This window comes from Erinaceus europaeus, chromosome 1, assembly GCF_950295315.1.
Source record: "Erinaceus europaeus chromosome 1, mEriEur2.1, whole genome shotgun sequence".
In the NCBI taxonomy this organism is placed as follows: Eukaryota; Metazoa; Chordata; class Mammalia; order Eulipotyphla; family Erinaceidae; genus Erinaceus; species Erinaceus europaeus.
Window position 1 is genome coordinate 151,529,801 of NC_080162.1, and position 25,335 is coordinate 151,555,135.

A 25,335-nucleotide genomic window follows, 5' to 3' on the forward strand; every position below is an offset into this window, starting at 1 on the left:
TTGGGCCTACCCAGGTGTGTGCCTAGGAGTCCCTCACTGGGAGACTTGTGGTGGGAGAGGCCTGGGGGAAGCCAGTAGCCCGCTTGCTGTTGCTGTATCTATTGCTGGGTATTGGAGGAGAGGCTGTAGTCCTCTCGGTGCTGTGCACACAGGTTGGACCTGTGCCCAGTGATGTGGCCTTCCTCTAGATAGCTTCTGACTGAGAGCACGTGGGGTGGGGGTGCTTCACCTACTCTGGCTGCTTTGGGGCCCAGAAGTGGGAGGGCTGCATTAGGGACAGAAGTCAGGGCTTCCTCTTGTGGGAGGCTTCATCTAAAGGGTAAGAGGTGGTAGCTTGGTGGGTGATGCTGGGTAGCAAGGGATCTCTCCCTGTGTCCTTTGAAGCTGTCACCTTAGTGGGGTCAGTGTAGAGCCCCTTAATATAGTATGGACTTCTAGCCAGGTGCAGTGGGTGCCTAGGCACACAGCACCTGCTAGGAGTTGTGGGAGTGGAGCTTTTGTGCCCTGAGTGGATAGGCTACTGGACAGAGCCACTAGAAGTGTATAGGTACACTTTTGCCTGGCAGCCCCCAGGGCATCGTTCTCTGGACAGTAGGGAGGGGGGCTAGCTTGCCCACACCCTGCGCTCTTACTGTTTGGCCATGTTGAACTCGGCCTGCCACTGACTTTTTCTGAAAGCAATAGCTGGAAGTATATTTTAAATTAATTTTACTGTACTTTTTGTAGTATTTTTGTTTTAAATAGATTTATAAGCATCTTGGGGGCTATTTCTACAAATTTATGAAGATAATTCTCACTCTCTGGATAAGGTTAAATTTACACCTGCTATTTCCATATTAATTCTTAGTGCTAAGTGGGTCTAATTTTCTTCCGTTCTCCTATCTGGTGAGCATGGCCTTTCCTAATGCAATTTCCCCCTCACTAAATCACTGTGATCGGGAGTCATGATCGAGCTAAATTAACTTAAATTAATTTACTTAATAAGAGCCCCAGATCATGGTGAATGAGGTGCAGATTTATTGATGTGTGTGCACGCAGCCAGCATCATGGGCCCCCTCATGGTGCTAGTGCCTCTCCCTGAGGTGGGCTGGGGCGGGGCCTGAACCCCAAGTTAGGCCCAGGTCTGCTGAGTATGCTGGGCCTCTCTGGGAGGTTGCTGAGCGGAAGTGAGCTCGTGAAGCCACGTGGAATCAGATGCTTGGGCAGTGACAACAGGTTCAGCACTGGGACAGGGGACAGGATGACAGTGGAGCTGAGAATGTTGTGTGCCTGTCGGCTGTCATTGGGAATTAGATACTGTGGAGGCCCATGGTGGGGTTAGATGGGCATGGGCATAGGTTTAACTGCTGGCTGGCATGGCCACTACTCCCCGGGGCAGCCCACCCAGGGCAGGTGGTCCCCAGCTGGCTCCTTGCATGGAGGGCCATGAATGTTTGTATGCCCTGATGCAGTGACTGGACGATAGTGCCTGGTGTGGAAATGACTACCCTCAGATGGTTTCTAATTCCCTCTCTTGGATACTGTGCTGGCACCCAGGCACCCCAGTGATAGGATCATCTCTTTGCATGGAGCCATAGCCCAGCCCAGGCTCTCTGTGCTCCCGGTAACTGCTCTGTGGAGCCTCCTCCTCCCCCAGAACAGTTCACCCCCAGTCTGTTCAGCTGTCACACAGGAGCCCTGAATCTTGGACACCTGGAATGGCTGGCTCAGGTCTGAGATGGGATAGAGTGGAGGATAGAACACTGTCAGGAACAGGCCCCAGGGGCAAGAGTGGTTTCAGCAATGTCTGAACCCATGGGCAGTGGTCTTGACCAGTCTCTGCCCTTCCTATGCCAAATGATGATGTATCCTTCAGAGCAGCCATGCCCCATTCTCCTTGGGAGGGGCCTGGCCTTAGAGGTGGTGAGATGGCTTCTCTGATTTTATCCTTCATTCCATGTCAGGGTCCCACCTCTGAATGTCCCAGACACTGCTTGCTGGGGCCAGTCCCCACTGCTGAGCCCAGGAATCTTTCCCAGTTCTGATGCACGGGGGAGGCAGACATCCTTTTACTGCTTACTGATGTCTGGGGAAAGGGCAGAGAATGCAGGGACCTCATCTGTTCCCTGTCTGGGAAGTCTGAGGAGGGGGAACCTCTTCCAGTGCCATCGGCAGCCCTGTTTCTGGGCACCTGAGGTGCATTTCTGCCCCCAGGTGGCTTCAGTCTTTCCCTTGGATTTAGTTGGAAACTTAATTTCCACCTGTGTCACCTTTGGCCTGTCGTGTGTCACACCACCTACCCCAGCCTGGAGAGGAAGTGTGGCGCTGCTGACAGTGGAGCGGGCGGGGGACTTCAGAAATGTCTGTAAAGCCAAATTGTGGGTCAGTTATAGCTGCCAGATTTTGCCACTGATCTGCCTTCTGTGCCATTTGGGTGGAGAGAAGGGGTGGGGTTCTGGACACCTGCTTCCAGCACTGTGACACTGTCAGCTGTGGGCTCTAGAAGGGCCTGCCCAGCAGAGCTCAGGCCAGACAAGGCTTCTGCTGTCCTTGCTAGGTGAGTGAGTGAAAGCCAGGCCAGGAAGGATGGAGTGGGGGGCAGGGCTCCTCTGGTTAAGTACTCTGGCCTGCCAAGGGAAGTCCCATCTCTGCCCTGCTGCCCTGACCAGCAGAGGCTTAGCTTTAGGGCCATGTGATACAGAGGAGTGATCAGGTATAGGCACCACCACTGCCCCCCTGGGGGCAGGCTGCCCCACCCTCTCCAGAGACCCAGGGTGCCTGCCGCTTAGCCAGTCTACCCATCCTGGGTCCCCAGGTGAGCTGAGGGTCCCCTAGAGTACTCCCGGGGCTAAGGAACCCTGCCAATCAGGAGCTTCATTTTTTTTTGCTGTGAGATTTGTGGTTTGCCTGTGCCCTCGCCCGCTGTCGGCAAGTTCATTAATCTGAACTAAAGCTGAAATGTGACTTATATCCCTAAACTGCCTGTCACTTTTTCTCTCCCTCCAAATTCATTTGACATGAAAGTGCGAAATAAACAGAAGCCGCCGTGCTTAGCAGATGAGTCTGGAGACGGTGCACCCAGCTACAAATGGGCCTGTCAGGGGCTGCGGCGCATTGCCTGCCTCATTTTATTTTATTTTATTTTTGTGTCTGCACGGTAAATCTTAAGTAATCTCAGGGCGCTTTGACGAGCTTCAGGCTGCGATTTTGAAGGCTCAGAAACGCTTCTCCAAAGTGACATCTCATTAAAAAGGAATCCAGTGTGGGATGGGTGGCATCCTGCAGCACCCCTCCACTCCCCAGGAGGCTCCCTAACAAGCAGCTGGGCTAGCTCTGCCCCTGCTGGGTCCTGGCCACTTCTGCACAGGGAATCTTCACCTCCTGTGTCAGCTGGTGCCTGGCACTTCCCTTTCCAGGCTCCAGCACTTCTCCTCCTCTGTCCCCATCTACCAGGCCAGCAGTTGTTCCAGTGTCTAACTCTAAGGACACTGATCCCATGGAGGGTTGTGATCCAGGACCCCCCAGAGACCTCACCTCCATCCCTATCCCTCTGGGCTCAGCATTTAGACCACACGTTAGTGCCCACAGTCTTGCCCTGAAGGCCAGTGGAGCAGGGCCACCCTAAACTTGTGATGGGCCCAGCAGAGTGTAGCTGTTGGAGGAAGTTGGTGCTCTTGACTGAAGTGTCTACCCCGTGGTCACCCCAGACCTGGTCCATGTTCATGCCCCCCCCCCCAACTATACTGTCTGCTGTGACACGGCCAGAGTGGGTGTGGGCCACAGAAAAAAGAGGTGTTTGATTGATTTGACCTTCTCTGGCTGCTTTTTCATTCATATAGAAAGAGAGCTGTGGGAGTCAGGTGGTAGCGATTCGGGTTAAGTGCACGTGGCGCAAAGTTCAAGGACTGGCCGGTGTAAGGATCCTGTTTTGAGCCCCCAACTCCCCACCTGCGGGGGAGTCGCTTCACAAGTGGTGAAGCAGGTCTGCAAGTATCTTTCTCTCCCCCTCTCTGTCTTCCCCTCCTCTCTCCATTTCTCTCTGTCCTATCCAACAACGACAACTACTACAACAATAAAACAACAAGGACAACAAAAGGGAATAAATAAATTAGTAATTTAAAAAATCTTAAAAAAAAAAAAAAGGAAAAAGAAAGAGAGCTGCTGTGGCACTCCCCTATGATGTTAGGGTTCTAACCTGGACCAAGTTTGTGGCAAAGCAAGTGCCCTGCCTACTGTGAACTATTCCTCCAGTCCAGTGTAGAGCCTGAATGTGGTCTATTACAAATCAAAATGACCTCTCCAGGTGAGGGAGATGTTTGGCTGCTGCTTTTGGAAGCTTGGCTGAGTCTGGGCCTAAAGTACTGTTTCACACTCTACAGTCAGCCCAGCTCTGTAGCAGACTAGGTGCATTTGGGTACTGCCTGAGGAGGGGGTACCTTCATCTGGGGGGGGAGGGTCAGGCAGGGCATCACACCAGTGTGTAGGTACAGGAGGCCCAGGCTGCCTCACTCTGTGGCTTGTGGCCCTGAGTGAGGCTGCCCTGTTGGAGGAAGTTGGTGCTTCTGCCACAGTCTGCCCCACAGCCAGCCCAGGCCTGCTTCATGTCCATGCAGCTTCTGATCTAGACCAGGACCTATGGGGGCTGCTCCCTGAGGCTGCTGACCACTCCTCACAGCTCCCCAGAGAGTTGCCCATGAACATGGGATACCCTGTGTGTGGAGAGAGCCTGATCAGGTTGGCCCTGGGCATGTAGGAGGCCAGGTGGGGCTCCTAGTCACTCTGAACTTCTCTCTTCTACCTTGCACTTAATTTGGGGGATAACTTTTTATACAGATACACTCCCACACTTACAGAAAAGTTATAGAATCAGTACACAGAAAAGTTTTTTTTAAGACATTATATCATTAATGGTCAAAAGAGGAGGCTTGATAGAAAAAGAACCAGAACCACACTCTGGCACGTTGAGTGTCAGGACTTAACTCGGGACTGCATGCTAGAGAGTCTAGTGCTTTATCAACTGCACTACTTTCTTGGCCTCACTTTTTAAATTTTACTATTATTATTTTTAATGTGAGAGTGAGTAGCATTCCACTTCAGTGTTTGTGTTGCTGGAGTTGACACCATATGCATGCCTGGCATATGCTTCCCCAGCCCTCTCCCCATGCTTATGGTGCCTTCTTTCCCTGACCTCACTGACAGTGCACTGTGGCCCTGTGAATGAAGCTGATGCCCCTGCTCCTACAGCAAGGACCCTTTGTGAACAAGTGTGTGATGTGCCACCCCTCACTGGCCACTACAGCGTGGTCCCCCAGGGCAGAGTGCTGCTGCCTCCCCTTCCCCAGCCTTCCCTCCCATCCCAGAAGATGGCACCCCTCCAGCCAGCTAGCTCTCTGTTGTGCAGACCCCATCTCACTTACTTGCACAGGCTCTGCTATGTGTTTAGAAGATCACACAGTGGAGTCACTCTCTTCTACTTTTGCAGCTTCCTGGTCATCAGTGACATCCTAGCACCCTCAAGTCCCAGGAGGTCATGTTAGTTTCTTGTCCCAAGTTGTTTACTGAGTCTCTTCTCTGTGGACAATCAGTTCTTTGCTCTTGGCTTGTTTCAAATGAGGCAGTGTGACTCTGATTGAGTGTCCTTTTTTAAAAAAATATTTATTTATTTATTCCCTTTTGTTGCCCTTGTTTTATTGTTATAGTTATTGTTGTTGTTGATGTTGTCATTGTTGGATAGGACAGAGAGAAATGGAGAGAGGAGGGGAAGACGGGGAGAGAGAGAGAGAGAGAGAGAGAGAGAGAGGGAGAGGGAGAGAGAGACCTGTGAAGCGACTTGTGAAGCGACTTTACCACTTGCGAATCGACTCCCCTGCAGATGGGGAGCCGGGGCCTTGAACGAGGATCCTTATGTTGGTCCTTGCGCTTGGCGCCACATGCACTTAACCCGCTTGAGTGTCCTTTTGTGATAGTGCTTACCTGGGTGGGGTGCTGAGTCTTAGGGGGATTGCATTTACCTCTGCATGAACCTTCAGACCTTCCACCACAAGGGTGTCAGGCACCCTTCTCTCCCCACTGTTACATTTGGTGTCTGTGTTGGATATGTGGCATCATCTTGTGCTTCCATTTGCTTTTCCTTGACAATGTTACCCTGATGTTGAACGCATCTGGGCTTATTACTTAAGCCCTTGTCCATTTTCTTTTCTTTTTTTTTTTTTAAATATTTTAATTTTATTTTATTTATTTATTTTTTGCCTCTAGAGTTATCACTGGAGCTCGGTGCTCCTGGAGGCCATTTTCCCCTTTTTGTTGCTTTTGTTGTTGTTATTGTTGCCATTGCTATTGTTGTTGTTGTTGGATAGGACAGAGAGAAGAGGGGAGATAGAGGGGGAGAGAAAGATAGATACCTGCAGACCTGCTCTACCCCTTGTGAAGTGGACCCCCCCCCACTGCATGTGGGGAGCTGGGGGCTCAAACCAGGATTCTTATGCCAATCTTTGTGCTTCGAGCCATGTGCACTTAACCCACTGTGCTACCACCCAGCCCCTGTCCATTTGTTTTATGTATTTAATGAAAGAGATGAACACCAGAGCATCACTCTGACATGTTCAGTGGATCAAACTCGAGACCTCATGCTTGTTTTCAGTCCAGAGTTCTGCTGCCATTCCACCTCCCTGTTTTTTCCCTTGTCCATTTCAAATGACTGTTCATCTTTGTGCACTGAGCTTGATAGAGATTCAGGGCCCTTCTCCTCTCTCCATGAGGCTGACTCAGCCTCCCCTGGTTGAATTGGCCATTCTTCCTATCCTGGACTCCTATGGTTGGAGCACTTGACTCACAGCGGCAGCCTCTGAGCTTGGAATGCTCACTCCAGAGCACCTCTCTCCCCCAGGTCTCTCAGCAGGCCCACTCTGTGCTAGCACTGCTGTGGCCACAGTCAGAAACCTGGGGAGCCCTGCAGGCCCTGAGTCTGTCCACCTGGGCACCTAGGACCCCTTGCTAATCCTTCCCAGGGCCCATGTGGAGATGGCACATAGCTCTCCATTTACTGCCCCATGCTTGTCCCAGGGCCTGTCAGAGAACAGCCCTCACTAGCAGAAGTCCCCAGCTGTCCCATTCTTGTGGATCAAATGGGTAAAGAAGTTGAGACAGGAAGTTTGTCACACAGCCCATGTCCTGTGTTGGAGTGAGGCTCTGGCCCTAGAGAAGGCTGTGCGGGCAGGGCTAGGTGGAGTTGGTGGGGGTGCTCTGGGGGGTCTCTGGGCCCTGTTCACTTCCCCACGTGGTGCTGAAGCAAGCCTCTTCTGGCAGGTTTTTTAGAATTTTATTTTATGAGAACAGGCGGTTACAGCTCCCCAAGTGCTGTAAAAGTTAATGTGATGGCCTCCTAGCGCCCGTGCTCATTTTTATAATTTTTTATTTTATGAAACAGGACAGGGAGCTTAGTGACTTATTACTATTCATTTCGTTTCAATGCAGTAAATATTGATTCAGTTGGGGGTTTTCAATTTAAACCACTCGGCGATTATATAAAATATTACTGGCCTCTGGAATTATGCTTACCGATCCCTTCGGCTGCTCATTAAGGAAGGAGTGCAATTGCAGGCCCGTTTGCCTTCATCATTCTAATAAATGGGCCTGGGTGCGTTTCTGCTCGGGAGGGGACGCGGGAACTGCTGGCGGGGGCCTGACAGCAAGGATGCAACTCTTAATTTGGAAGCCGCTTCAAAGCATGTCTTGGTTTTTTATTTATTTTTCTGTCTGTTTGAGGCAGGCAAGCCTTTCAGCTCTCAGCAGCTGAGGGAGTGAGACTGAGAGGGTTCCCCCAAGGCCCAAACACCTGCATGTGCCTGGCAGGTGTGGGGTGGGGGCAGGGACAGATGCAGACACCCTCTCTGCCCTGAGAGAGTTTGGGCAAAGCAGAGAGGAGGATCTGGGTGGTCCAACCAGTGCTGGATCCATGACCCTGTGAGGGCCACCTGGGCTCACTTTGGAACCTTATCCAAAAGGGGGTGCCTTTTCCAGGCTCTGTCAGGCCCTGCCTCTTACTGGTAGAACCTGGCCTTGGTCATGGTACCCATGGCTGAGCACATGCCTGGGCCCAGGATCTGGGGGGTGCATGGTTTGAGTGGCTTGTGGCCTCTTCTCCCTGCTGTGCTCACTTGGTAGTCTCCTCCACCACTGCTCTCTGGTGTCAGGCCCTTGGGAGCTGAGCATGAGCTGGCCAGTCCTCAGGGTCCAGGACCTGTCCCATGGTTCATATGTCCTGTTTCTGTCTCCACTGTGTGAGCAGCTCTAGGATGGCTGGTGTGGTGAAAGAGAACAGTGGTCAGCCATACAGAGGGTCAGGGGGGTTAGAGCTTGAAACTTCTGGTTCAGGTTCCTGCTGCCTGCTCTGCCTTCTCTGGCTTTGGCACTGGGGGAGGAAATCACTGTTCTCATTTGCAAGGTGCCGGGGGTGGGTGGATGGGGTGGCTGGCACACTCTCCACCATGGTTATAAGATACCCCACCCCACGCCTATATTTGGTCCATGTGATATGCAGATTACTTCTGACCCTTCAGCAGTAACACTGCCACAGCCATAGCATACTTCCTCCCGTCCCTAGTGGCCTGCCCATGGGCTGCAGTGACATGGCAGCAGCTCACAGTGGAGTCATAGGCCAGGTTAGGTGTCCCTGACATACCAAGTTTGAACCCTTTCACTGGACCCCTAGAAAGCTGTGCTTTGAGCACAGCAGGACCATTAGGAAAGAGACTCATTAGGAAAGGACCCATCAGGTTCCTCCTAGTAGGAGGGGTGGGGGCGGGGGGGGGGGGTGGGTAGCGGTCTTTTAGCTTGAGGGAACCTGCTGTGCTAATCTCCTGACCAGTTTCCTAGCTCTAGGGCTTGGGAAGCCCTCCTGGATCCCATTTGTACTCCAGATGTTCCTGGAAATGAGGAGCAGAGGAAGTTGAAAATACTGCTTTGACAGGAAGAAATAAAATGTCCTGTCACATTGTAGTACCTGAGTGTCTTACACAATTAAACACCCTTTTAAATATCACTTTTGCCCTGGTTTTAGAAGTGGTAGTAAAGTATAATTCAAATAATCAATATCAGACCAGTGAGACAGCTCACTGTATTAGAGCACAGAACATACTTCAAGATCCAGGTTCAATCCCCAGAACCACCACAAGCCAGAGTTGAGCATTGCTCTGGTGTGTCTCTTGTTAAAAGTGACAGAATAATAATAACAAGAACAACCAAGAAATAACCAAGGCCCAGGCATTGGTGCATCAGATTGAGCGCACACATTACTGTGTACAAGGACCCAAGCCCCACCTGCAGGGGCGAAGCTTCATGAGTGGTGAAACAGACCTGCAGATGTCTGTCTTTCTCTCATTCTCTCTATTTCCCTCTCCCATCTCAATTTCTCTCTGTCCTATGAAAAATAGGGAAAAATAAAAGGAAAAATGGCTTCCAGGAGGGGTAGATTTGTAGCACCAGTACTGGGCCATGGCAATGAACCTGATGGGGGAAAATGACTATTAATTTAAAAAAACCTTTTTTTTTTTCCCTCCAGGGTTATTGCTGGGCTCGGTGCCTGCACCATGAATCTACTGCTCCTGGAGGCCATTTCCCCTCCCCCCTTTTGTTGCCCTTGTTGTAGCCTCATTGTGGTTATTATTATTGCCATTGTTGATGTTGTTCGTTGTTGGCTAGGACAGAGAGAAATGGAGAGAGGAGGGGAAGACGGGGAGAGAAAGACAGACACCTGCAGACCCGCTTCACCGCCTGTGAAGCGACTCCCTTGCAGGTGGGGAGCTGGGGGCTTGAACTGGGATCCTTACGCCGGCCCTGCGCTTTGCACCACATGCACTTAACCCACTGTACCACCGCCCAACCCCCCAAAAAACCTTTTTTTTACCCCATCACTGGGGCTTTAGAAGCTCCAAGCTGACTTTTTGAGAGTGAGAAAGAGAGAGAGAGGTAAAAAAAGATAGCGCAGCACCAGTGCTTTCCCCATTGTAGATGGGGCTGGGCTCTAACCTGGCAAAGTAAGCATACTGTCCAAGTGAGCTCATTTGCCAGTTTCCATATTTGGCTCTTGTGAATACCACTCTTCTACCCCATTCCACCCCCAAACACAAGTGGATCAGACACCGGGAAATGGTTGTCCTCACCCTACACTACTCACCCACCGTTCCTTTATACCCACTTCCCTTCCTGTGTTGTTGCTTACCCTTAGAGATGGGACTTTAGGGGAGATTCCACTGCTTTCTCTACCTTGTTATGGCCCCCACAGATCAGATTTCACATTATTATTATTATTATTAGAGAGAGAGAGAAACTGAGAGTGACAGTGTAATTTTCATATGAGACAGAAATAAAGAGAAACCAGAGCATCACTGTGGTACATGTAATACTAGGGATCAAACCAGGAACCTTTGGTCTAACCATTTGCCTATTCAGCCATTTCCCCAGCCTCCAGGCTGAGTTACTGAGCAGAATGTGTGTGTCTTTTCCCACCTACATGGCATTGCCCAGCCTTTCCTTGGCTTTCTACCTACCTCTGCTAACTGGGGTGCTCCAGGAGTCACAAGGTGTCTGCAGGTGTCACCTGAGTGTCGAGGTAGGTAGAGGCTCAGGCCCCAGAATCCCTGACCATGTTTTGGGCTCTGGCTACCCATAACTCACTGTCTGGAGTGGTGGGCAAGCAGAGCGGGTTCATCTCCCTGGACTTTTCCTCCAAGTCAGCAAGGTTTCAGTGCCCTGCCCATCGCTGGAGTAGAAGCCCCCAGTTTAATTTGCGGTTAGATGTCTGTTAAGATTGCGTCCACTTCCCAAGTCAGCACTTAATTGGCAAGGCACTTGATTTAACAGCGTGGGAGCCTCCACCGGAAAAATGGCCCAAATAAATCACGGCCTGACGCCAGAAAATAGATATAATCTCAGCATTAACTACATTAATAGTAGCAGGAGCCGAATTAAGAAAGCCATAAAGCATGGGGGGGACCATCAATTATGACCCCGCTCTGTCCTGTCCACTGTGGGGAGACCCCACCTGCCACAGGAGTCTGCCTGTTGGGGTGACCCACTCTCCTCCCCTACCCCTGCCAGCTGGAGTGCTTTGCAGGTGGGTGGGGTGGGGCGGGGCCTTCCGGTCTCACACTCCCAGCTCTGCCCCTCTGCTGCTGGGGCTCTGGCAGTCCCTGAAGCCCCATTTCTGCTCCTTCTACACACCTGGCTGTTCTTTGCCCAGTGGGTGCCAGCAGGTGCCGGGATGGCCCCTTGTAAGCCATGGAGAGCACTGTTAGAGATCCAGCACTCAGCACCCTTCCTGCCTGCTGCCCTGCCCCTCCTTCCCATGGATGGCTTGTGCCCTCTGACATCTGATACCTGAAGGGTTTTTCACCTGGAGGTTTTTTTTTAAAGAGGCAGCATTTATTTTAGCTATTGGGTAGACACAGCATAGTTAACAGTTAGGCCCCACATCAGACTTGGATGTTGAAGTGGCTGCTCTGTCATTGTCCTTGTGAGGACACTGGTGAGGATGGATCATGTTGGAACCAAGTGGGGTCCTCCTGTACCCTCCCTCACCTCCCCTTCAGTGTTGGCTGGAGGCATCAGGAACTTGCCAGCAGCTTAGAAGAGAGTGTTGCCCAGTTTTCATCCCAGCTCTGTCATCCTCATCCTCTTTCCTCTTTCCTCTTTCTTCCTCCTCCTTTTTTTTCTTTTCTTCCAGAGTCTGGGCCTTATGCATGCATGATTTCACTACCTAACTACTGCTTCATTCATTTATTCGGGGGGGGGGGGCAGACAGTTCTGGACTTCCCCTAGTGCCATAGCACCTCCCATATTGTGTTGGAGTTTGAACCTGGACCATACCCATGGTATAGCACATATCCTGCCCAGGTATCCTTGCCCTTTGCCTTTGGTCTGTTACAGGTGTGCAGGACTCTTAAAGTATCACACACTGTCAATTTTCTCCCAGAGTTTCACTGTTTGTCTCAGGAGTTTTGTTTGTTTTGTTGCTAGAGCTTTAAACTAGTGCGTCACACCTGCTTAATCCCACTATTGCTACTGGACTCCCCACCCCCTTTCAATCACAGAAATAGGAGAAAGGGAGAGAGGAGAGATGAGACCCCACAGCACCGCTTCACCATTTGTGAAGCTTCCCTGTGCGTGGTGTTCCCACATGGTGCTGGTAACTTGAACCCTAGTCCTCAAGCATGGTAAGGTGTGTGCTCCACTGGGTGAGCCATCTCCCAGCCCCTGCCTTTCAGTGTTGTCTGTGAGGAATTTTCACAGAAAGTTCATTTTTTCTGTGCATTAAAAACTCATCTGCACTTACATTATTTGTTGTTGTTTTTATTTATGTTTTGCTTTTATTAGTTTAATATTGATTTACAAAATGCACTTATATCTTTTAAAATATTTATTTATTTATTTATTTCCTTTTGTTGCCCTTGTTGTTTTATTGTTGTAGTTATTGTTGTTATTGACGTCGTTGTTGGATAGGACAGAGAGAAATGGAGAGAGGAGGGGAAGACGGGGAGAGAAAGATAGACACCTGCAGACCTGCTTCACCGTCTGTGAAGCAACCCCCCTGCAGGTGGGGAGCCGGAGGCTCGAACGGGATCCTTATGCTGGTCCTTGAACTTTGTGCCACGTGCGCTTAACCTGCTACGCCACTGCCAGACTCCCGCACTTATATCTTTTATATTGTTACTTTTTTTGGTGCAGGGGACCATACCTGTGAATCAAGCATTTTATTATTTTAATTTTTTTTATTAGATACAGGGAGAAATCAAGAGGGAATAGGGAGAGAGAAAGAGAGACTCCTGTAGATCTGTTTCATTACTTGTGGTAGGCCCTTCCACATGGCAGCATGTGTGTTCAACCAGGTTCTCAACCACCCAGCCCATGAGCACTTAAGTCTTAAGCCTTTTTAAAAATGTATTAATTAATTTTGTGGAGCTAGGGTAGAGAGAGAGAGAGAGAGACTTAGCAGGTGAGCTATCTCTCTGGCCCTGGATCTGAAGTCTTAAGGCTTTGCGTACTGTTTTTCTCTGCTTCTCTGCTTCAAGATTATATGATTCTAATGATCTTTTCTTCCAGTACTCTGGTTTCAAACTTGACATTAAAATTTTTAGTCTCCTTGGACTGTATTTGGGGTTAGAATACAAGATTAAAATTCACAATTAATTTGTTATTTTTTAAAAAAGATTTTATTTATTATTAATGAGAAAGATAGGAGAGAGAGAAAGAACCAGATATCACTCTGGTACATGTGCTGCTGGGGATTCAACTCAGGACCTCATGTGTGAGAGTCCAGTGCTTTATTCACTGCGCCATCTCCCGGACCACTAATTTGTTTAGTTATAAAAAGTCTTTTCCTGGGAGTCAGGCTATATAGCGCAGTGGGTTAAGCGCACATGGCGCAAAGCACAAGGACGTACAGATCCTGTACGTTCAAGCCTCCAGGGGAGTCGCTTCACAGACAGTGAAGCAGGTCTGCAGGTGTCTTTTTCTCCCCCTCTCTGTCTTCCCCTCCTCTTTCCATTTCTCTCTGCCCTATCCAACAACAACTACAACAATAAAACAACAAGGGCAACAAAAGGGAATAAATAAATAAATAAACGCGCGCACACGCGCGCGCGCGCACACACACACACACACACACACACAGAGTCTTTTCCTTTCCAGTCATGCCAGTGGGGTATGTTGGCATCTCATCCCAGGGGCTTCATTCACACCCCATTTGACTAGTGGTGCTGAGCATCTTTCCCACCTTACACTCCACTGGTCTTTTTTATTCAGTGATCCTGGGAATCTCTGTGTTTTATTGATTTCCAGGAGTCCTTTATATATTATGGCTCCTTGCGGACATCATCTTACACTTAAGGACTTGTGTTTTGTTGTTGTCTAGCATGCCAGTCTTTTGTGAGCAGTATTCTTTGTATCCTGTCTAAAAAAAAAAAAATGCTTGGGGACAGACGGGCTAAGCACACATGGTGCGAAGTGCAAGGACCGGCATAAGGATCTCAGTTCAAGCCCCCAGCTCCCCACCTGCGGGGGGGGTTACTTCACAAGTGGTGAAGCAGATCTGCAGGTGTCTGTCTGTCTTTCTCTCCCCCTCTGTCTTCCCCATATCTCTCAACTTCTCTCTGTCCTATCCAACAACAACAAGAACAAGGGCAACAAAATGGGAAAAATGGCTTCCAGGAGCAATGTATTTGAGTGCAGACACACAGCCCCAGCGATAACCCTGGAGGTAAAAAAAACAAAAAAACAAAAAACTTCCCAATCCTGAGGCCATATGTTCTTTAGAAACTGGTGTCTGTGATACTTCTGGAATGAATTTTCATTGTGATATGAGTGGGGTCAAGTTCTCTTGTCTCCCCAAAGAGACACCTTTGTTGAAATGGCCCCTCACCTGCTGTAGTGCAGGTACATCTGCATTGTCACAGGCTGGATCACAGGACTGCTTTGGCATCTCCTTTCATACCACTACTCTGATGCCTCCTTTTTGTATGTACAGTGCTTGGGCCTTGAGAATGCATAATTCCAATGCTTCTGGCCTAATTTTTTTCATTCTTGTTATTTTAGAGAACGGGGGAGGCATCATTACATTGCTCTATCACCCGTGGAACTTCCCCTGGTGCCATGGCGCTCCCAGGTAGTGCTGGGGTTTGAACTCAGGACCTTTCGTATGGCTGGGTGTATGCTCCACTGGGTGAACTGTAGCTCTCAGCCCTGTGTGTTTTTTTCTCATTCCCAGATGTTTGTTCTCTGAGCCTTCCAACCATGCATGGTGGTGCCCGTGCCTGTCCCCAGTGGTGTGTGAATGTGTTTTGTGGCCTTAGTGTCTAAGTCTGCTGTCCCCACCTGTGCATTCCAGTGGTTTGCTGCTAGTCAGCCCGTCAACTTCTCCCTGGTGTCTGCATGGATGCTGTTGTCATGCTTGTGGCTCCCTTTTCCAGCAGCCTGAACCTCTCTTCTTAGTTTTTTGTTTGTTGTTTTTGCCAGAACATTGCTCAGTTCCAACATGTGATGATGCTAGGGATTGAACCTGGGACTGTGGAGCCTCAGGCAAGAGAATCTCTTTGCGTAACCACTGTGCTATGTGCCCAGCAGTATCCCCTCTTCTTGAATTTCAGGGAGTAGTGACCCCTGGCATCTGGGTCTCCTGACATTTCCACTTGTTAATATTCTTGCTGTCTGTGACTGGGGACCCCTCAGTGACATACACACTGCATGAGTGTTCTTGGGGTTATGAGGGGTGGGGGCTCCCATGTGTGCTGCAGGTGAGGAATGTGTGACCATCCAGCAGGCAGTGGAATGAGGCACACAGCAATGCGGGGAGGAGAGGGTTGCCAAGAAGAGGGGCCTTCCATGTCAGCACAGAACAGCAGGCTTTTTCCTAGGGCTCTTCGCAATGCCTTTTCCAGAGTGGAGGGTGGCATCGTGTATGTCAGGCCTCCCATTCCTAGTGATGAGGGTAAGGGCCACCAACACCAGAGTCACTTTGAGCAGGCACAGAGGAGGGGTGCTGTGTAGATAGCCTGCGGGCTGTGGGAACCAGGCGCCAGGCAGGGGGTTAGGGCTGGCTGTGAGGAGGGGCCCAAGGAGGTGTTGCCAGGGTACAGAATCAGGATGCTGTCTCTAGGGAGCAGGTGGAGGCCACAGCAGTGTGCTATGTGGATATGCTCAGGGCCAGGCTGTCTTCAGGGTGGGAACAACTCGGGCCTTCCTCCCTCTTCCCAGAGAGCTCAGCATAGGAGCACAACAGAGGCTTCCTTTCAGAGCTGTCTGTCTGCCTGCCACTCCCAGCAAGGCATCCTATCCCACTATCATCAGGGCCCAGGGACAGAGCAGACCACCTGCTCTGAGGGCCCCGCAGTCCAGGGTGGAATGGTGGCTGGTGGGGGCCAGGGAGAGACACTGCAGGAAGAATCAGAAAAAGGAGAAGGAGCTAGAGAGTCATGGAGAATCTGGCTAGTACTGCCCTTACCCCTGTCACATCCCACAGGGGATTAGGAACTCCACTGGGGCAGTGGCCCCTCTGCCCAGCTCAGTTCCTGTGCTCACCCCCTACCCCCACCCCAGCTGAACTCTGCTGGGAGCTAGGCCATTAAGGTCCAATAATGCCTGTTTTTTTTTGCAGCTAACGTACAAAACACCAATAGCTTCAGCTGAAATGGATTTTTAAAAGTGTCATTTTATGGAGAATTTTACTTTCCATCTTGTTGTTTATTAGGCTCTTAAAGGGAAAACTTGTAATGCATCCATTGATCGAAATACCAATTGAAGAGCTTCAAGCACATAAAGTAGCCCCTGCCCCTGGCGACAGCACTGGTGCCTGTTATGGGGGCAGCACAGTCTGCACCCATACAAGCCCCCCCACCCCCGTCCTCCTGATTCATGACCCATGGGGGTTGGGGTCCCTTAGGAGGGAACAGCGCCCAGTGAAGAAGTCATGGGATGGTCCTGGGAACCCAGTTCCATACTGCTTTTCCCCTGCCCCTCCTCAACTCAGGAGCTCACCTGGTCTTGGGGCCCCTCCAGGTTGGCCTGTCCTTGTCACTTCCCCATGGTGCTCCCAGGCCCCAGTCCTTGCCCAGCTCTATTGCCCGCTGTCCACCCCCCATGATGATGTGTCCCCAAAAGCTGAGTTGTCAGCTCACCTCTGCCTTGGTAGACCAAGGACACCTGGGAAGGGGGCACAAAGGTGTGTGTGAGGGGTTTACACCCCAGCCCTGCTTCTCAGCTACTGGCCACATTCAAGAGGCGCTGGCAAATGGGAGGAGGTCATGCAATGAGTGGCTGTCACTACCAGGACCCTGCCATCTGCCAGGTTCCCATGCTGAGAGCCTATGGGGGCTGGTCTGGGCGGTCACCCCCACTTCCACTCCCACTTCCCCTGTCTGGTCCTGGCACGCCTGAGCCCCATGCATTGCCTCATGATGCAGAAGCTCTGAGGGTGCTGGATAGGTGCTGGGTGGGCACTGACTGGCCGCTAGCCTCAGCTAAAACATGCATGTCAGGAGCCAACCCGCTGGCCGTCAGCGTTTCCGTGGAAAGCCCACTTAAGCACTTTGCAGCCTGTCACGGTGGCGCTGTGCTGACCTACTTGGGATTCGCTGCGCGCAGCCGCCTCCCCGGGCTCCTCTTCTGCTGACAGCGCACTCCTCGCACACCTCGGAGCGCCGCAAAATCGTGCTCCATTTCCTGAGAGATGTTTCCCCGCCTGTTTGCTCTGCTCTCCTGCCTGCTCCTGCATGCATTCCCCGCCACCCTCTGGCTGGGCCCAGAGCGGCCTGGCACCTGCAGGCTTGAGCTGCCTCCTGCACATCTCGGCTGAGGCCTCCTGGTCACTGTCTCACACATGCTGCTCTGGCTCTTCCTTAGTGGAGATGAATTGAGCTGCCATTGCCCCAGCACAGGCCTCCCACCTGGTCTGCCCCTCCTCCCCTGAGGAAAGCTGGCTAGCACCTTGGGCCACCATGCTCACTCCCTCGTGTGGTCCCTGGCATGGTTGTATGGAGTTCAAGGTCAAGCCACCTGCGCTCGGTGGTGTGGTGCTGCTATGCCAAGACTGGAGCCTAGAACATCAGGCCACTGGAGTCCCGCCCGGCGGTGCATTTTGGGAAGCTTACTTCAGAATGGGACAGGTGTGTGAATGGGAAACTTGGGTAACATGGAGGCCATGATGTAAAGCTGAATATACAGGAACCCCCTTAGGAATTGGGGGTATTCCAAGTGGTAGGGGTTCCAGTTCTCGGGAGTGGTATGGGCAGTGGTCTGTAGGGCCTCTCACAACACTGAGAACACTTGGGATGCTCAGTAGGGTTTTAAGTGGATCAGGGATGGAGCAGGTGTATGTGGGTGGGGGGACCCCACCAGAGAACTGTGAGCAAGGAGTGAGGCTGTGCCACACCCACCCACCTGGGAAGACCTCTGCAGGGGAACCTGGGCGGGGGCTGCTTTAAGAGTGAGAGGACACAGGGCTATTGTTACCTCTCTGTCTCTTTTAATTAATTTTTGCCTCCAGGGTTATCACTGGGGCTTGGTGTTCCACTATTCCTGGAGACCATTTTCCCCCATTTTATTTGACAGGACAGAGAGAAATTGAGAGAGGAGGGGGAGATAGAAAGACACCTGCAGACCTGCTTCGCCACTTGTGAAGCTTTCCTCTGTAGGTGGGGAGTGGGGCCTCAAACCCAGATCCTTGCACACGTCCTTGTGCTTAGTACTATGTGCGCTTAACCAGACGTGCCACCGCCTGCCCCCCATATCTCTCTTCTTTATTGGGGAGAATTAATGGTTTATAGTTGACAGTAAAATACAGTAGTTTGTACAAGTGTAACATTCCTCAATTTTCCACATAACAATTCAACCCCCTCCTCTGCCATCATATTCCAGGACCTGAACCCTCTCTTTCTGTCTCAGGCCCAGGGCCTCACTCTAAGCCACTTCCACAGCCCAGTTTTTAGTTTTGTATGTACAGAGAGGGCAAGGGAGAGAGACTCTTAAGCTCTGCTTCACCATCTATGGAGTACTTGTCTCTGTTCTTGGTGTTCCCATGTGGTATCGGGGATCAGCCTCAGGCCTGGGGCTAGTTAAATAGTGCACTTGGATAGTGTGCTGCTCTGTGTACATGCACATGACCCAGTTTCAAGCTCTGATCCCACCACACTAAAGGAAGCTTTGGTGCTGTGGTCTCTTTTTACTCTCTAAAGAAAAGTTCTCAGGCTGTACACTTGTAAGGTACCTGCTTTGTCTCCCTCCCTTCCTTCCATCCATCCATCCATCCATCCATCCATCCATCCATCCATCCATCCAAAGATTTATTTATTATTGAGAAAGATAGGAGGAGAGAAAGAACCAGACATCACTCTGGTACGTGTGCTGCCCAGGATTGAACTTGAGAGTCCACTGCTTTCTCCATTGCGCCACCTCCTGGACCACTTTTTAAAAAAAAATATTTATTTATTTTTCCCTTTTGTTGCCCTTGTTTTTTATTGTTGTTTTAGTTATTACTAATGTTATCGTTGTTGGATAGGACAGAGAGAAATGGAGAGAGGAAGGGAAGACAGAGGGGAAGAGAAAGATAGACACGTGTAGACCTGCTTCACCACTTGTGAAGTGACTCCCCTGCAGGTGGGGAGCTGGGGGCTCGAACCCTGGATCCTTAAGCAGGTCCTTACACTTCATGCCACGTGCTTAACCTGCTGCACTACTGCCCGACTTCCTCTTTTTTTTTTTTAAACCAAAGCACTGCTCACCTCTGGCTTATGGTGGTGCTAGGACTTTGGAGCCTCAGGCATGAGAGTCTTTTTGCATAGCCATTATGCTATTTACTCCTGCCCCCTGCTTTATTTGTTGAGTCATCTCCCTGGCCCCTTCTTGTCTTTAACAGAAGTGAGGAGCAGGGCTGGGACTTTGACAAGAAAGTCCCAGCTCTAGCTGCTAAAACGAGACCTCAGCATGTATGTGTGTGTGTGTGTGGGGGGGGGGGAGCTGGACCTTAAATCTTGACTTTGTTGTGTGTGGGACATTGCCTATGACAGACTTTCTCTGGGTCCCTGGGTACCCTGTAGCCCTATCGCCCTGGTACTCTGTTACCACCTCCCCCCCCACCCCCCACCCCCCGTCATGGTGTCTCGGCCCTTTCTTGAACATAGACTTGGTGCCTTAGCGGCTGGCTGAAGGAGTGGGTCCCTTGTCTTTCCTGTCCTCACTTCCCCTGGGCCCAGCCACAGCTATGGGTGACTTCCTGCTGCCCTCTCCCTGCAGTGCACCACCTCCGGGGAGCTTTGGTCACAGCCTCTTTGTTGGTGGCAAGCTCCAAGTGTGGGTGGAGAGGCCCAGATCCACATAGGTTGGATGACGGAGGAAGGAGGTACTAGGGGTGGGGTGGTCGCACATGTATCCTGGAGCTTGAGAAGCAGAGCTGATGGGAAGCCCCTCACCACCACCACCACCAATGCAGCTGGTAAGGGGCTTTTCAAACCTGCTCCAGGCCATGGCCATGTGAGCACATGGAACGGGTGAGGCTATCCAGGGTCCACCTTCAGACCCCTTTGAGGGCAGGGGACTCTCAGCTGGCTGATCAGCAGACACGTTATTCCTGGAGTCTCAAAAGTCCTCCCTGTGGTCTCTGCCTTTGCCCTGGACTCTGTCTACCTTCCCACTTAGCCCCCCTGCTTCTGTCCTCTGCTCTGGGGCTTCTCCCCTCAAAGCCCCCTCTTCCCTGAGCCTATAGTCACTGTGACCAGGGGCCAGACCTTTGCAGCTGCTTCAGGCAGCAGACACATGAACAGTACACCTTCTGAAATCCACTTTTGTGGGGGCGTGTGTATGTCTTTCTCCCTTGCTCTCTCTGCTTTTCACTTAAACCGTTATCTGCCCCCTCAGTCCTATGTGCCCCCCAGGGGGGCGGGAGGGTAGGCCCAGCCCTCACCCTGGTGTAGTCAAGGTTATGGTGATAAATCCTGGGGCATTGTCACTTCTATTCGGAGTAAATTGGCTGGCCGCTTTCGGGCTGAGGGAAAGATAATTTGCTGTAGTATTTCAAATGGATTAGAAATGGATTTGAAGGGAAAGTTCATGCCTCCCATTACAAAGGCGAGAAAGAGGACTATCTTAAGGCTTCGTTCCCTCCCTGGCCTTCATTATCCACGCTTAATACCTTTCCTATTTTCCAGCGTTAATGAAATTTCCTGGCGGCATGGGCCTGCTGCTGGCCGGGAGAAGCCTTTAGATCGGGCCGGGCCATAGAAAAGGAATTACAGGCCCTCGCTGTGAGGGCCTTGGCCCTGCTATTATCTCATTAATTTTATCCCTCTTCTCAATACAGCTCCTTTCCAAAAGCTGTCCTCTCCATTAGGCTAACAATTTACTGGAGTGCTGTGACACCCATGGCCATGAAAGGCTACAAGACCTTTAGGGTGGGGGTGGGGGTGGGCACCCACCTCAGTGCTAGCCCAGAAACAGGTGCGAAAGTCAGGAGACCCTGCCTGAGTTCTGTGGGTGCCTGTTATCTCCTGAGGCAGCATACACCATCTGGATGTAGCTGCTTCCCAATCCTGGGTAAACTTCCTAGAGACCAAGGGGGGTGTGTGGGTGGGGTTAGGTGAGGTGCTGGACTCTGGTCCCCAGGGCAAGCATACAAGGGCTGCAGGGTAGGTAGGCCAGAATGTGTCACCCCAGAAGCTTCTAGCTCCTGGGATACTAGCTCTGACTGTCCTAGGCCCAAGCTGGCTTGATGCTGAGGGCTCTGGATGAGGGTGCCCCCCCCCCCCTGCCATTAGCCTGGAAGCCTCAGCTGTGTCCCCAAGACATGGCCTCATTCCTCTGTGCTGAGGGCTTTTGCAGCAAGGGGCCACCACCTCCCATATACAGCCTTGGCTGAGTGTGGGCTGAGGGGACAAGGCTGTGCCCACTGAGGCCAGGTTGTCGGAGTGGGGTGGGGGTGACCCAACAACACTGAGCTCTGAGCCTGAGGAAGGTGTGGAGGTGTGCTGCCTCCCTCCCGCCCAGACTTTTCCTGCGTGGGGGCTGCCAGAGCCTGCCACATGGGGCCAGGCCCTTGACAGACTCATTCCCCCCAAGATTGGTGCCTGTGAACTGGAATTTTAATTAAGGGAAACTGGGTTAAGTGCTCGGGCAGCCCCCTTGGTGCTTCCCCCGCTGCTAGTACTTACTTGGCAGCTTTGGGTCCCTTGAGCACAGCTCAAAGCGCACACAGTACTGCTCTAACGGGCTTTCCAAGACCACTCGCCCTCACCAACATACCCATGGAACGACCATGGAGCTGGGCTAAGTGGGGTGCATGGCAAGCCCAAGAGTAGGTTGTCCACTTGAGTCATTTTGGGGAGCCCATTGTGGCAGTGTAAAGATGCCCGCTTGGCAGAGGCTCTGGGGGCACCAGGGCATCCTCCCTTACCCTAAGCAGCCAGGAGGAGGTTCACTGTCCTGTGTGGGGTAGCGGTGCTTCTACTCCCCAGGGGGAGAGACCCGGTCAGTGGGCTCTCAAAAGAGGAAGTGCCCTGGGGGTGTGGCCTGCCCAGGACAGGCTCCACCACCTCCATGCTTTCTTCTCCAGCCAGTTCCTTTGCTGGCACCCACTGGGGCTGCAACTGGTATGAATGGCCACACAAAAGGCCCTGCCCTGATCTAGGGAGGTGGATGGGCACCTGCATGAATAACCAGGCTGGCTGGCAGTGCTGGTGTGCATAGCCTGGCTCCTCTGGGGAGCAGGAGCAGGTCTGCTGGGATGGCTGCAGGGCCACGGCTGATATTACCATGCTCCTGAACCTAGGGGTCTGTGGCTTAGTGTCTGCAGGGGTTTTAGGGGCCTCTGACCACTGCCTTTGGTCTGTCTGGAGGTGTGTCTGTCCCAGACTTCTTACCACCCTTAATTCTTTGAGATAATTCCAGTCTTGCCCCCAGGCACTTGCCTGGTTGGAGGTCTGTGAGGCACCCCTCCCTACTCCATGCTCAACTCTGAGCAGTGATGGAAAGGAGGGGTGGCAGCAGGATGAGCAGTGGAGCCTGTTTTCCTGGAAATTGGAGTGGTTTTCTGGGCAGCATTGGGACGCGATTGCAAAACAGTGAGGACCGCCTGCCTTGCTGTAGACCCTCTAGGGCCGCTTGATGCAAGGCCGGAGGGTAGAGCTTCCTTGACAGCCCTACAGGAGGCATGTGTACTGGAGGGGAGACTCCTGTGCCTGTGGATGGGGCCCAGGGACCAGAGCCTGGGGCTAGGTGTGATGGGCATTTTCTTGTCTCCACAGGTCCCTGGTGTTCAACCGCCTGCGCCCAGCCACTGCCAGTGGTGGGAAGACACAGCTCAGCTCCCCTCAGTGGCGGAACCGAGGCTATCGCTGTATTGGAGGTGTCCTGTACAGGGTGTCAGCCAACAAGCTTTCTAAGACCTCCAGCCGTCAGGCTGATGGGGGCAGCAGACCGGGCCTGCGAGCAGGTAGGTCATTGGTGGCTGCTGTCCTCCAAGTCAGGTGGTGACTGGGATTTAGCTTCCAGGCAAAAAAGTGCACCCCCCCCCCCAGGTCTGGCCCCACCTTGGAGATCCATGTGACCTTTCAGTGTACAGAGCCTCAGGGCTGTCCCTGATGAGCCGCAGGCACTGAGGGGCAGCTGCCTCTGTTGGCCCCCAGGGAAACACACCTCTTGCTGGGTAAGAGGCCTGTATTTTCCGTGTTTCGCCCCTGAACAAAGGAGATGAGCCAGGTACAGTGACATACTGGGAGTGAACACCTGGGGCCCCAGCGTCCATAATCTCATTGGCTATGCCTCCCCACTGTGTCTGCAGGCAGCCATGGCACCCCCAAGGCCCAGGAAATAGGCTGGGGAGAAGGAAATGCTTTGGATTCTTCTATTGTACAAATCAACTAGGAAAATACTTTGGTTTCAGTCCACTTTTACTCTCTTCATTAAAAAACAAAAAAATAAACACCCTGTGTGATTGTAGGCAGTGTAGACCTTTCTGTAGAACAGGGTGCTTTCCCAAGCAGAGTGTCCTAGGTACCCCAGGAGAGGCTTGAGGGACCTGGGAGCATTTAATCTCCACTCTGGCTCCGCTCCACTTCAGTCCTGCCTGCTCAGGAACTAACTGCTTGATCTTGGCAGACAAGCAGGTGTGAGCACTGGCAGTCTGAGGGGACACCCCATGACAGTTATGCCTCTACCCCTTCCTGTGAACAGTGGTGAGAGCACAGTGGAGCCCCATCGCATTCATGGTCTGTGAATGCCACACACAGCTCAGGGAGGACGCCACTCTTCTTCTGTCTAGACTCTCCTTAGTTGGAGCTGGCCCCTCCCAGCTTTCCTTTCACTCCTTACCAGGGCCTTTCCAGAGCTGCCCCTGGCCAGGCTGCATGTGGGGTGGGTAGAGCCTCCAAGGGACTTAGGCAGCCCCTTAGTGATGGGGAGCCACAGGAAGAGTCCCTGAGAGCTGGTAGCAGCCACTCTGCAGTCACGTCTTGGTTGTCCCCATGTGACAAAGCCCTGTCTGTGAGTGGTACTGCTGACCCTAGCTTCCAGGGGAAGAGTGCATGGCCATTGGCTGTCCTATCTTCATCTGGCCTCTGTGACCCTGGGGTAAAAAAATTGGGATGTGCTATGCCTGTTAAGCTGTCCAGGCATCCATATCCCATGCCATCCTGCTCTTCCTGTGCCAGACCGAGGGGAATAATGGGTGAGGCAGGCTCCAGTCTCTTTTCTTGTTATAGTATGTATTTATAAAAGACAATACCAGAGAGGGTGCCGGCCAGGCAGTAGCACAAAGGATTAAGTGCACATGGCACACAGCACAAGGACCAGAGAAAGGATCTTGGGTCCAGCCCCTGGCTCCCACCTGCAGGGGGGTTGCTTCACAAGCGGTGAAGCAAGTCTATCTGTCTCTTCCCTTTTTCCCCCCTCCTTTTGCTGCCCTTGTTGTTTATTGTTATTGTTATTGTTGTTGTTGGATAGGACAGAGAGAAATTGAGAGAGATGGGGAAGATGGGGAGAGAAAGACAGACACCTGTAGACCTGCTTCACCGCTTGTGAAGCAACCCCCCTGCAGGTGGGGGCCAGGAGCTCGAACCGGGATCCTTATGCTGGTCCTTGTGCCGCTTTGCACCATGTGCGCTTAAACTGCTGTGCCACCGACTGGTTCTCTGTCTCTTCCCTTCTTTGTCTTTCCCTCTTCTCTCAATTTCTCTCTGTCCTATCCAACAACAATAACAACAACAACAATAAACAATAAGGGCAACAAAAGGGAAAAAATAGCTTCCAGGAGCAGTGGATTCATAGTGCAGGCACCAAGCCCCAGTGATTAACCTCGAGGCAAAAGAGAGAGAGAGGGGGAGGGGGGGGAGAGAGGATACCAAAGTATCATTCTGGCACACACAGTGTCAGAAATAGAACTCAGAACCTCATGCTTGAGAGTCCAATGCTTGCCTTATTCACTGTGCCACCTCATGGGCTTCTGATCTCCTTTCTATTGAGGCTGGAAGATGAGGAGCCTCTGTGTGAGAAAGCACAGACAGGCTGCCTTGGCCCTGGATTAGGCCTTTTTATTATTATTTCTTTTCTTTTCATTTTATTGGATAGGACAGAGAAATTGAGAGGGGAGAGAAGCAGAGGGAGAGAGAAAGACACCTGCAGACCCATTTCAGTGCTTGTGAAGTATCCCTGCCGGGGGGCTGGGTAATAGTGCAGTGAGTTAAGCGCACATGGCTTGAAGCACAAGGACCAGTGTAAGGATCCCGGTTTGAGCTCCTGGCTGCTCACCTGTAGGGGGGTTGCTTCACAAGTAGTAAAGCAGGTCTGCAGATGTCTATTTCCACCCCCCCATCTTCCCCTCCT

General features: G+C 51.7%; 1 protein-coding gene across 2 annotated transcripts in view; it reads left to right on the plus strand.

The window, feature by feature from the left end:
* The window catches only part of ZC3H3 (zinc finger CCCH-type containing 3), an 87,799-nt gene that overhangs the window by 36,089 nt on the left and 26,375 nt on the right, over window positions 1–25,335 (plus strand). For both annotated transcript variants that reach the window (XM_060198272.1, XM_007515991.3), the window contains exon 5: window positions 22,761–22,948. In XM_060198272.1, coding sequence (XP_060054255.1) covers window positions 22,761–22,948 — 188 coding nt within the window. The remainder of the gene's footprint in view (window positions 1–22,760; window positions 22,949–25,335) is intronic.